The sequence below is a fragment of the Nematolebias whitei genome, chromosome 15 (genome assembly GCF_014905685.2).
Source record: "Nematolebias whitei isolate Nwh7 chromosome 15, NemWhi1, whole genome shotgun sequence".
Taxonomy (NCBI): domain Eukaryota; kingdom Metazoa; phylum Chordata; class Actinopteri; order Cyprinodontiformes; family Rivulidae; genus Nematolebias; species Nematolebias whitei.
The window spans coordinates 18,618,371-18,631,397 of record NC_056512.1 but is presented as its reverse complement, the minus strand read 5'-3'; the positions used below and the strand labels follow the sequence as shown (position 1 = coordinate 18,631,397).

At 42.5% G+C, this 13,027-nt stretch overlaps 1 protein-coding gene across 1 annotated transcript in view; it reads left to right on the top strand.

Annotated features, from left to right (window-relative positions):
• The window catches only part of LOC119421992 (protein Wiz), a 23,535-nt gene that overhangs the window by 7,677 nt on the left and 2,831 nt on the right, over positions 1 to 13,027 (top strand). Inside the window, exons 3-6 of the mRNA XM_037689344.1 lie at positions 2,517 to 2,592; positions 6,221 to 6,357; positions 6,437 to 7,930; positions 11,849 to 12,247. Of these exons, the coding sequence (XP_037545272.1) occupies positions 2,517 to 2,592; positions 6,221 to 6,357; positions 6,437 to 7,930; positions 11,849 to 12,247 (2,106 nt within the window). The remainder of the gene's footprint in view (positions 1 to 2,516; positions 2,593 to 6,220; positions 6,358 to 6,436; positions 7,931 to 11,848; positions 12,248 to 13,027) is intronic.

Sequence of the window (13,027 nt, the reverse complement as noted above, 5' to 3'; positions counted from 1 at the left end):
AGGTCGATGCAGTGGTTTGTGATCGTGTCGTTGGGAGGGAACAACATGACTTCAGACTTCTTTTCATTGAAACTTAAGAAGTTTAAAGTCATCCAGTCCCTGATGTCAGCCAGGCAGTTGAGCAGAGGTTGAATAGAGCATGTACCATTGTGTCTTAGGGGGAAGTAAATTTGACAGTCATTGGCATAGAAGTGAAAGGGCATGTTGTGTTTCTGGAAAATAGCACTAAGTGGCAGCAGGTATAAAGAGAATAGGAGGGGACCCAGGATGGACCCCTGCGGAACCCCCCATTTAAGCTCTGCCGCTGCAGAACTAAAATCCTTGATGGAGACACAAAAGCATCTGTCAGCGAGGTAAGATCTGAACCAATTGAGGGCTGATCCTGTGACGCCCACCCACTGCTCCAACCTAGCAATGAGGATCTCATGGTCGATGGTGTCAAAGGCGGCTGTAAGGTCCAATAGGACAAGCAACACAGAATCACCAGTATCTGTGGATCTGAAGATGTCGTTAAAGACCTTCAGCAGGGCAGTTTCAGTGCTATGGAGAGGTTTAAAGCCAGATTGGAATAGCTCTAAGATGGCGTGATCCTCCAGGAAGCACTTCAACTGGGACTCAACTATTTTCTCCAGTAGTTTAGAAACAAATGGGAGTCTGGAGACAGGCCGGAAGTTGGACACGACTGAGGGGTCAAGGTTTGGTTATTTCAGGAGAGGCTGGACAGCAGCATGTTTAAAGGATTTTGGCACCACGCCAGTGGATAAACTACTGTGTACTATGGCAAGAATGGACGGACCTAGAGTAGGAAAAACCTCCTTTAGTAGTTGAGGGGGGACCACATCAAAGGGGGAGCCAGAAGGTTTCAAGCTGCACATGACCTGCTCTAGAGAAGAAAGAGTGATGGGTTCAAAATGGTCAAATGGAGCTACAGATTGAGGTGGGATGGATGGGTCATGAGTTGGAGGGGAAATGAGAGCCCGGGTGGTCGCAATTTTTTCCAGAAAGAAATGTAGGAAGTTCTTGCACAGCTCAATCGAGGCTTCCAGAGGTGATGGTTCAGTGAGGTGGAGAACAGAGTTTAGGGTGGAGAAGAGGACACGTGGGTTGTGAGAGTTTGAGGTAATTATATCAGAAAAGTATTTGGATTTAGCAGTTTTTATTGATTTCTGATAACGGCGCCAACTCTCTTTAAGTATTTGAAAAGAGACCTTCAACCTGTCTTTCCTCCATTTGCGCTCCACCCTCCTGCACTGCTGCCTAACGGCCTTGGTGATGTCATTCAGCCAAGGTTCTGCTCTGAGTTTTGATTTTTTAGTTTTAACAGGCGCGACATGATCCAGAGTCTTTAAGCAGACAGAGTTGAACTGGGATGTTAGCTCCTCAGTGGTGAACCAAGGGCTTCTCCTGACAGCACATATGCAAATTAAAGTCCCCAATAATGAAAACATGATCATATTTTGGTGTGATTTCAGCCAAGAAGTCAGAAAACTCATTTATGAAATCCTTAGATCGAGGTGGGCGGTAGACGAGTGCACATAAAGTCAAAGGTGAATGTCCGAGTTCAAAGACGCTCAGCTCAAAGCTGGCGCAGGAAACTGGGATGGGCAGTTGTTTACAGTCAAAAGTTGGTTTGAATATTGTTAATAATCCACCACCGCGCCGGCCTGATGGCCGCGGAGCGTTAAAGTACAGACAGTTCAGTGGCAGTAATTCCGTCAAGGCGCTGGACTCACCCGGAGACATCCATTTTAGGGGTGAAAATTAGAAATGCTTATATCAGCGAATAATGGGACAGTTATTACAGATACCGATATGTACCCAAACGCCTATATCAGCCTAAATTACTGGCCCTACCAATATATTGGTCGGGCTATACTCGTGACACTTAGAGATCAGGCTTCTTTATTCAGTACGAACTCCAGTTTTCACACAATGACTGTTTGTCTGAGGCTTACTTTCTACTCTGTCTGTCTACCTGCCTTATTAAGAGCGCTGTCAGGGAGTGGGTGACACAATGTAGTGGTTACCATTTCTTTTGATTTTGTTTATATTTCATTTTTATACAGTTTATACAGAAATGTAGGTGTTTTTACAGCTCAGGTTATTACAAAAGTTACTGTTGATTTTTTTTTTTTTTTTTTAGAAGAAAGTTAAAATTTGTTGGAATTTCTGCCAAGATACTGCCCCATGAAGGTGTTACTAAGTCATGATTATGAGATAACCAAGTCCTTATTTTTACTTACAGGATCTTTTGTTTTATTCATCAGAGTTGAACAACATATAACCCAGAATAAGGCAGAAAAGCTAGAAGTAGTTGTAAAATTAGCTAAACTTGGCGTGTAACAGCTCGTCATACTCATCCTTGTTGTCCCCCTGTTGTTTTAAATGTTTTTTTTCCTCCAGTCTGCTTCTGTAATCTGCGCACGAGCAGCAGCTTTTCACTGTGGATTTTTACCTGTTGAGCTGTGAAGTGATGTTTTTGTGGTTGTGTGTTTTGTGTGCTTTGATGGTGTCAGAGGAGGAGCTACAGAACTTTTCTAACCCTCACGGTCTGGCTGCTCACAGCCCAGGATCTCCCTCAACTGGACTCAGGTGAGGAGAAGGCGCAGGAGACGCAAACTGGTGTTTGATGGAGGAGTTTAAAGAGGATTTATTAGGTTCTTTAATGTTTTACATATTTATAAAAACAGTCACGGGAGAAAGAAAGTGCACCATCTTTTACCAAAAATGAAGCCTAAATGGAAAAGCTGTGTACAAAAAGAGGCTAATTTTCTTTTGGAAACTGAATTGGTACTCATTCATATTTGCGTGAACACGTAACCGCAATTAAATTGCGACATTACTGCAAATGGCATGCAGATTTATTTATGTGACCCATCATGTCAAGTCAGAGATTACTTTATATCTGTCATTAATGTTTATTATTTTTTATACCTGGATCATCCTGTTCCAAAGGTAAGGCTTGATTACTGTAATTTCTGGACTATTGAGCACACCTGAATATAAGCCACGCCCACACACAAAAAAATACATATATAGGCTGCGTTTGTCTATAAGCCACGGGTGTCCATATTCTGACACAAGATATTTACACGGAAAGATTGTTTAAACTTTTAATTAAATACGTACCAGTAACATGCACAAATAAGTACAGTAAATATTTTTTCTGAACAGGTCCGGTAACACGGTTGGTTAATCTGAGTTTTTTGCAACTCCTCAGACTGACAAAGTGTTTTGGATAAAAGATGAAGCGTTGCAACAAGATGAATCTGTCCAAAGGACCTGGCAACTTTGTTAGATATATTTATTCAGGTAGTCTCACTGAGTCACGAGGACCCACCCCCCAAGAGAGGCGTGTATTGGGCAGCCATGTGAGCGCCCGGATGTGACAAGGCTAAATGTTTTAGTGTCATGAAGCTTGATAGCCCATCAAAAAAAACAAAAGTCCATAAATTAGCCTCAGCATTGTATAAGTCGCGGTGTTCAACGTGTGTGAAAAAAGTAGCAGCTTATAGTCCGGAAATTACGCTAGTCTTTCTTGTCTGAGTAACCCCTGGAAAATGGGTCTGAATCCAGCTTTTAACTTATTCTAATAAGAATTTCTTGACATCCTTTGAAAAACGAAACCTCAAACCATTTCATGATTTCACAGCTTGTACTGAAATTAGCTTTGCTAGCGTGCAGAGAAAGTAGCAACAAGTTAAGTATTTTCTGCTCAAAATCATGGTAAGCTGTTGGTACTGCTCTGAGAAGTGCTTCAAAACATTCTTTAGACATAGACTTCAGACATTTCCTTCATAGGACTCATAGAGAAGGGATTTATTCACCATATTTTTGACACAATCTAATTTTTGGACATTTTTCCACCAATTCACTGTAGCTAGTCACATTATGACTGAACCCTTGGTTTGATGCAACGGGTCACATATTAAGGCACTAAGTATTTTATTTCTGTCATGTTGTAATTTAATCCGTTTTTTCTCGCTCTATTTTTGTCAATTCAATTCAGTTTATTTATGTAGCGCTAAGTCACAACACAAGTCATCTCAGTTGGTTTCACAGGTGACCAAACCCTCCCAAAGTTGTTTCTCAGTTCTCACACTTTCTGATTGGTGGAAATTAAATTGAGGATTAGAGACGGGCCCCAGATGCTCGTAACAACTCTGTGACCAATTTGAAATTTGTTTTGCTAATTTTTTCTTATATGTTTAAAATTCTTGGGTTACGAGAACGATGCCCTGTGACTCGCCCGAGGACATTGAGAACCTTGGCATGTTTTGGAGATACTTTGGAAACTTCTCACAAACGCTGTTCCTATTTTGGCACCAACAGTCACAGCTCAGTGAAACACAAGCTTTAGATTCCATCTATTGGTGTTACTTTATAAAAATCCCGTAACTTAATAATCTAAATATATTTCAAGTATTTGATTCCATTTTTTGCTACTCTCACTGTCTGAAGAAGCATGAAATAGAAATAAATTTAATGACTAACTCCATTTGGACGCCTAAGTTTGAATTTCCGAGTCTTGGTTGGAAAAACCCACTGGAACAGATTAAAAATGGAAATTCTGACTTGTAGTCAGAAGTTTCTCATCAGCCCCGACCTCAAAATCCAATATAGCTGCCTCAGACACAGAACGTGGAGATAGTTCTAGTAATAAACTGATTATTAGCACGTCTGTGGGTTTGATTCTCAATCAGTCCATTCATCCTTTATTAGTGAGGGTGTCACTGCGATATTTGAATGCATAAAGTGCAGAGAAACACGTTATCAGGTTGTTTTACTAACAGCCACCAAACCCTATTAAAACATCCTCTGCAGCTGGAACACGAGTAATTTGAGTCAGTCCCAGATCCAACTTCTGAAGGTTTCTACTATGATTTGATGACAGTGTGTAAAGTTAAGTAAAGTTAAAGTTAGCCTGTAATGGAATAAATATAAAGAATTATTTCAGTTGTTAATCAGGCCTTATTTATTAGCTGTAAAACAATTTAAATGACATATTTAGGTATTTAGTTCTGTTTGCTCTGTAGCTTTAATCAAATCAACTCAAATAAATTCTGTGTAAAATGAAAAGCACCACCGAAACACACTTTTACAGTCGTGGACAAATTGGTTTTATAAAACAAAAGGTCACTGCAGTGACTTGACTGACTAAAGTGATGAAAAGACTGTCAGCTAATGAAAATCAGTGTTTTGCTTTTTGACTCTGGTTCAACAGAAATAGTTAAAAAAAGTAATAATACTGGATTTGACAAAAAGCACAGTGCTCCTAGAAAAGATTAAATATAATTTAATCAAAGGTTAAACTAAGACATGTTTGGTACGGTCAAATCGCAAGACTATCAAGGTATTCTGGAGCTAAATGTGCTGCCCCGTGTCAGACTCTGGTCATGGGTCCTGACCTGAAACACAGCTAAAACACCCAAGAACCAAACGTTGGACTGTTCTGAAGTGGTCTTCTGAGCCCTGATCTACATTTTGTTGGACACCCGTGGAAGGAGCTGAAACATCTGGAGAAGGAACCCTTTAAACCTGCTGGAAATAGTTTGATCATGAGGAGTGGATAAATCACCCGTGGACAGGTGCAGAAGTCTCAGAGAGTTCCAGAAATCATTAGTTTGCTTTTTTTTAAATAAGTTCGGTGAACTACAATTGAAAAGCAATGACTGATTTTCATTTGTTGAGTTTCATTAATTTTTATTATTATTTTTGTGAGTTTCAAGTTCTATCAGAGACCAGTCGGAGCTCATTTTAGCTGCAGTCTTACAGAGCAGCCGAAACGGAGCGATCCAAACGTATGGCGCAGAACAAAGTGTTCATTATCTCCACAATTTAAAAAAAAAAAACATTGATCCTTTTTAACTGTAAACCTTTTTCTAATAGAAATAAAATCCTAATAATCCCCAAAATATACACACTTTAAAAAAAGTAGCAACGTAGTTTCAACATCTGCTGTGATACAACATATGACATTATGATGGGCAAACTCTACCTGAAGTTGCAAGCTTAAAAATAAAGACACACATGTTTTTACATGTAGTACTATAAGTTTGGGTAAAGCCTATAAACCTATCTGGAAGATGATAAAGAATGCTAGCTTGACTCTGATAAAGAGACGTAAGACTTTGACCCTGATCAGTGATTTCCAGTTGTTTTTATGCAGAGATGCAGTTTCAGGGTTGACAAAGAGTAAGGACTCTGTTTCCGCCCATAGGCCTGATAGCGAAGATGATCCTGAATGTGAGAAACTGCAGCACTTCCATGCAGATGACCCTGAGGAGGAGCACAGCGACAATAATGAGAGCAGAACGACAGAGGAGCCAAATACGTGTGAGCTCGGCCAAAAGGAATGTAAGTACCATACGGAGGAAACTAAACCCGCCTTCACATTTGATACCTTTCTTTTTACCTCCGTCCGTTTTCTTCCCAGCGGCAGAAGGCAGATGCTGGAACGCATCGGAGCCACTTCTGCTCAAAGTAAAACCAAAAGAAGGTTGCCAAATGGAGGAGGAGGAGGTCGACAGTAGCGAGGGAGAGACGACGAGGCCCAAGGGGAAAGAAAGTACGGAGCTCGAACGAGATGTTTACACCTTCCCTGGAGACTCGGACCCTGAGAGTCCCCCTCCTGCCCCCTGGGCTCATTGCACTTTTATCCAGAGGTGCAGAAAGAAGAGGGTGCTGCTCAGACCCTTCTCTGGACTCGGCATCTCGAAGCACCCGTTGCCAGAGACCGTCAAGTTGGCAACGCCGGGACCTCATAAATCTATACCCGATGAGACGGCACCGCTGAGCCCAGAGGTCTGCGATTCAGAGGGAGTCGGCTTCGGAGAGGGAGTCGGCTTCGGAGAGGGAACGGCGGAGACGACGAGAGAAAATGCCGAGGAAGACGATGGAAGAGAGGAGTCGGGGGCAGAAGTCTTCACCTGTGTGGAGTGTAGCATTTACTTTAAAAAGCAGATTCACCTGCAGGAGCACATGATGGAGCACTGTCAGAGTGGAGGCAGGCGCTCGGGAAAGGGCAGCCGTTTGCAGTGCGTGGAGTGTGGTTGGACCCTGCCCAACCGCCAAGCCCTGATGGACCACCACAGGAAGCACCAGGAGTCCCGTCTGAAGATCCTGGAGGAGATTGAAAAACTGAACGATAAAGAAAAGGCAGCTGTGGCACAACACACGGGCCTGTTCTCAAGTCCAGACGAGGAGTCGGAGCCTGAAATGGTCCAATCACCACCTTCGTCCCCGGCTTTAGTGGCAGCACAGGACACGGATTCAGCAGTCATAGATTTGGACGTGACGACTCTGAATTCAGATAGAAGTCCTGCTCACGCACGAACCGCCTCAGGCTACCGCCGCCGCTTCGTCTGCACCGAGTGCAACTTCAGCACAAAAACAGCCCAGGCTCTGGCGAACCACTCCAAGACTCATAACAGAAAGAAACTCCTAAACCGGGCGTCCAACTCCCTGGCGTGCGGCCACTGTGCCTTCCTGACCACAAGCCCAACCAGACTGAAGGAACACCTTACAGTCGTTCACTTCGAACCGGTGTCCGTGGGTGGACAGCGGGACGATGAAACCAGAAAACCTTCAAGATCTAATCCTCGTGCACAGCTGTCAAAAGAGTCTCATTGCCTTCTCGAGCCCAAGACCCGGCACGACGCAGCTCAAGGAACCACCGCATCTGAGGAAACGACCACACCAGACGACGACGCATCTCGAGTGGACTACAACTGCGAAGGGAGTTCCGGTGCAGGAGGGAGGACTTCCACTGAGCTGTCCCAGTTTGATCCGGAGGTGGAGGATGACAGGCTGACTGGGACCGAAGAGGAAGAGCAGGAACAAGATCACAGCCGAGGCTTTAATCCATCCCAGCAAGAGGCAGACTCCCAAATGGGAGGCAGGCTGCACAGCAGAGCTCAGCGCCACACCGGTAGGACAAATTCTTCAAACGTTAGGGTTTGACACACACTGATCACTTTAACCTGCTGAAGTCATTCTCATCTGTGTAGACCAGGGAGGACACTGGTCATTTAATCACATCAGACACAGGTTATCAATAAAGACCGAGCACTCCTTGAAGGAATGCAGACGACAGAGCTTTGGTGCGTTCAGTCAAACAGTTGAGCTAAAGTGATGCTAGCAGTCAGAGTCTGTGCTGGGCATGACTCTCAGCTACTACCACGTCAATTCTTACGCCGTGTCTGTGAAACTGACTGAGATACATCTATGTTTGTATTTTGTAAGTATAATTGGCTGTGGTGGCCATCTTGAATTGGGTTGGCTCCAAAAATGAATGTGTTGTAAATTACAGCTATTGATTATTTTCTGAGACTTTTGTTAGTTTTTGTATGGTGGTTCAGGGGGTATTTTGCTAACGGACACACAGCGGCTGTGGCTGAGTGTTTAGAGCAGTCGCCCTCCAATGCAAGAGTTGGGGGTTCGATTCTACCAGCAGCTGAAGTGTCCCTGGGTAAGACACTGAACCCCTCATTGTCTCCGATGTGTGTCCCATCAGTGTGTGAATGTGATAAAGCTCTGATTATTCTTTGTATCGATCTCGTAGAGTGCTGGATGAATGGGTACATGAGGCACAGATTGTAGTGTAAAGATCTTTGAGTGTCTTGATAAGATAGAAAGTTGCTATTACCTTTTACCATTTACATCATGAATATTTAGCATTAATGCTAAGATTTTAAGCAAAGATATTGCGCGGTGTTTAAGGCTGAGAGTACATTTAGTGAATAACTCTCAGCTGCAACCAGTGGTGGGCACAGCTAACCAAAAAGTTAGCTTTACTTACCCATATTCCGCTAACTAAAAATGTAGCTTTGCTAACACTAAACCGCTAAACAAGTACAAGAAAATAGTAGAAGCTAATGCTAAACCGCTAACTGCTCAGACAACTGTCACTGTCTGTGTTGCACGTCTTCATCTCCATCCAGTTGAAGCTGCGTCGACCAATCACGTCTTGTCACGCGTGCACGTAGTAAGCTAATAGCGTGCCTTACGGCCTCTTTGAGGCACGCCCCACAACAGACAGGAACAAGTTTGTGAATTTTGTTATCGGGCGATGTTGACTAAACCTACCGGTGATTTAGCAGAAGCTAATACAGCTAACAGTTTCCAAAGTTAACGAAAACGCAAATCAGCTAAACAAATAGTTCTGCTGTTAGCTGCTAGCAGATCAGTGGAACTGCGCCCACCACTGGCTCCTACCACAACAAATCTTACCTCAACGTTTGTAAAGTCGAGTGAGTTGTAGACATTTTTATGTTGGCTACTGTCAGTTGGCGGTGGTGGCCATCTTGGAAGTATATCAGCCCCATAAGCTAATCTGTTCTAGACCTGCATCCAAAGTTTTTTTTAATTCATGTCCATCTAGTGGTTTGTAAGATATTTTGCTGACAGACAGGGTTGACACCAGTAGTTACTGGCAGTTTTATAAACGGATCTCATGCACTCATTTAGTGTATCAGCATATGATTTGTGAATGACCCTCAGCCACTACCACACCAAATTTTAACTCAGTATTGATAACATTTTTAGAGTTATACCCATTTTGATGTTTGCTGAGGTCGATTAGCTCTGACGGCCATCTTGAACCAGGCTGACTCCAACCTTTTTATGTTGTAGAGGTGGATCCAAGAAACATTCTTCTGAAAGTTGTCATGTAAGCTTGTTAAGTGACTCTACAGGCATTATTTTTATTTTTATTTGTTCTCTCTTAGAACGTTGTTTTTGGGTCCCAGCAGGCTCCTGATTTCCTAAAGCTCCAACTGAACACTACGTTCCCAGCTCCCCCGGTGCAGCACAGTTGTCATCAGAAGCAAACACAAAGTAGCATTTAACCACTGGAGTTAGTCATTTTCTCTGGGAGGTGGTAGAACACAACAACAAGGTGAAATGACTTGGAGCTGGGCTTAACGTTGCCCACCAGACTAAATTAACTCTTTACAGGGATAATTCAGATCTTTTGAAGTGGAGTTCAGTGGAAACATTATGAACAATCAATATCTTACCTGCTGTAGATGTACTCTTTGAACAACCTCATTTTGAGAAAATTGACAATCTAACAGCTAACACGAGTGAGGCTAAGACTAAAGTGGATCACCGTCATCTTAGGTACTGTGTTGAACTTCTTTTTATTTTAAAATAAAAATGAAAATACTGTTACTTTTGCTGCCTAAATAACCCCAGTTATTGCTTAATAATATTTATTTAAATGTTTAAATCACAGATATAAACAAGGAGATTGAGGCCCTGTTTACACAACACCTCTTTTTACAATAAATGTCAGAAAGCAGAGTGTTTTTGTGCTACTCTCCCATTTCACCATGTAGGCGCAAGCTAACAACATCCTAGGTCCAATGGAACAGTCTTGTATTCACCAGTTTGACTGTGACAGTGATCATGCTGACACTGCATGCGGCTGAGCCTGAGTCTAGTCAGGGTTGCCAGATAAACATAAATATGTTTCGTTACAAAAACACAACTCATCTTACAAGCTCCTCCCCCAGAAAAGTTAACCTCACTCAGCACATAAGACAGTTTGGGTCAAAATGCAATCATTTTAAAGCGACAGTATACGAGTGTGTCATTTCTTATCTGGCAACCCTGCCTGGCATTGAAACTACAACCAAAACTACAGGTGCCCTAGATGGCAGCTCACTTCTCCACCCACATGGACTGTGGTATCGCTGTGATCTTCAGATGAATCGGGAAAGGCAAACGGCGTAAAACATTTACCAAATCTTTTAGCGAGTTAGCTTGCTGAAATACGCCTAAAGGTCCAAGCTGGACAAAACTGTACATGTGGAAACGTCACCATGGTGTATAAAATTTTAGCTCCGTGACCCTTTGTTCATATTTTACAGACATGTGTCCCGTTGCATTATGCAGCATATGTGAAGAAAAATTCATAACTTCCCCAAAAAAATCTTCAATACAAAAAAATATATAGTTCATTTTAATTGGCTCAAAAAGTTATGAAAAATGATATAAACACTGTGCACGGGGAGTCTGGACAGGTCAGTCTGTTGAGTTTATCCTTGAAGAAGTGCGCACCCAAAAGGAAAATAAATAAATACCGGTAAATCAAATAAAGTTCAAGGCTACATCTTACTTTGAATCACAAGTATTGACAATAAAGTATTGACAATAAATGCTGTTCCACTCTTTGTAAAGTGAGAGATGTTAATGAATCAGCTGGATTTTAGCCTCGTGGTGAGTCTGCTGTACAGCTGCATCTCGAAAAATTAGAATATCGTGAAAAAAGTTCAATATTTTTTGTCATTCGTTTCAGAAAGTGAAACTCCTATAGATTTATTACACTCAGAGTGAAATATTTCAAGCTTTTATTTCTTTAGATTTTGATGATTACAGCTTACAGATAATAAAAAAAAATCTGAATTCAGTGTCTCAGGAAGTTGCAGAGGTTCAGTCTTGTAAACTCCTGGTGTCACACCCTGATCAGCTGATTAACTCCTGGACATGAGCTACAAATGTCTCATTCTTCAAGTGCGGCCACTCCTGAACCAGAGACATCATAAGCATCTTACCTGCTGAGGAGACAAAGAACTGGACTGTCTCTCAGTGGTACAATGTCCTCTGCTGGTGCTGGTCCACTGTGTTCTCTGAAGTCCACAGTCTACGCAGCATCTAGCAGGACATTTTAGAGACTTCCAGTAGTTGTTAGGGATGACTCTTTGCTACTACCATTCCAAGTTTCAACTCTTTATCAGCAAAGTTGATTGAGTTATAGTCAATTTTAAGTTTGCTAATGTTGGACAGACGTGGCAGCCATCTTGAATCAGGTTGACTCTAAAAGTGAATGTAATCTTTTTGATAGAGAACTCTTCTGCTGCGTCATCATCACCTGCCAAGCAGGGCTCAAAGCACAAAGAGGAAACCGAGAAAGAAAGGAAGGTTTTCTTCTTGAGGAGGAGGAGCAACAGGATTTCTGCCGCCTCTCCCCAAACTGACAGCGACGACGATGACGAGCGTGCGCTGCGCTTCCTGTCGGAGGGCATGCTGGATGAAGTCGAGATGGATGACGAAGCGCTCAGGAGTGTAGAGAGGAAGTGCCCATACTGCCCTGATCGATTTCATAACGGAATCGGGCTGGCCAATCACGTGCGAGGACACCTGAACCGGGTGGGGGTGAGCTACAACGTGCGTCACTTCATATCCCCCGAGGAGGTCAACGCGATTGAGAAGAAGTACTCCTATCAGAAGAAGAAGAAGAAAGGTGAGCAGTTTGTGGTTTTTGGAGGCCTTTAGTCTGTTAATGTTGCTTTACCTACAACGGTCATGCTCAGAGTATGTGTTGGGGATGACTCTCAGCTGCTACCACGTTGAAATTTACCTCAATATTCGTTAAACTGGCAAAGTTACAGCAAGTTTTGTGCCTGCTAAAATCAGCCAGCTGTGGCAGCCATCTTGAATAAATTAGGCTGACTCCAAATGCTGATCAGTCGAAGATGTCCATCCATTGATTACTCTTTGAAAGTTTCCTTAAGATACATTCAGTGGTTCATGAGATATTTTGCTAACAGACAAACAGGGTTGGTGCTAGCAGTTAATATGGATTAAGGCAAAGATCTCACACAATGAGTAGCACTTAAACTATTTGTTCTGAACGACTCTCAGCTACTACCACACCAAACTTTAACTCGATATTTGCAAAACTGAATTATTTAAATCCATTTTTTGTTTGTTAAGGTGGAGTTGGCTGTGGCGGCCGTCTTGAATCGGGCTAACTTGATAAATTAATCAGTCACAGATCTACATCAAGGGATTACTTTCTACAAGTTTTAATCAAATTTGTCCAGCGGTGGATGAGATATTTTGCTAACAGACAGGTGTACTCACACACACACTGGCAAAAACATAATCTCCGGCTTTTGACTTTCTGCTGCAGGCGATAATAAAGAAGTTAAGGGCTAAGCTGAAAGTCTTCTGAATACCTTTTTATCTGTTCGCTCAAGAAATGAATTTAGTTTTTTTTGAGCTCGTTGTATCTTTGTCA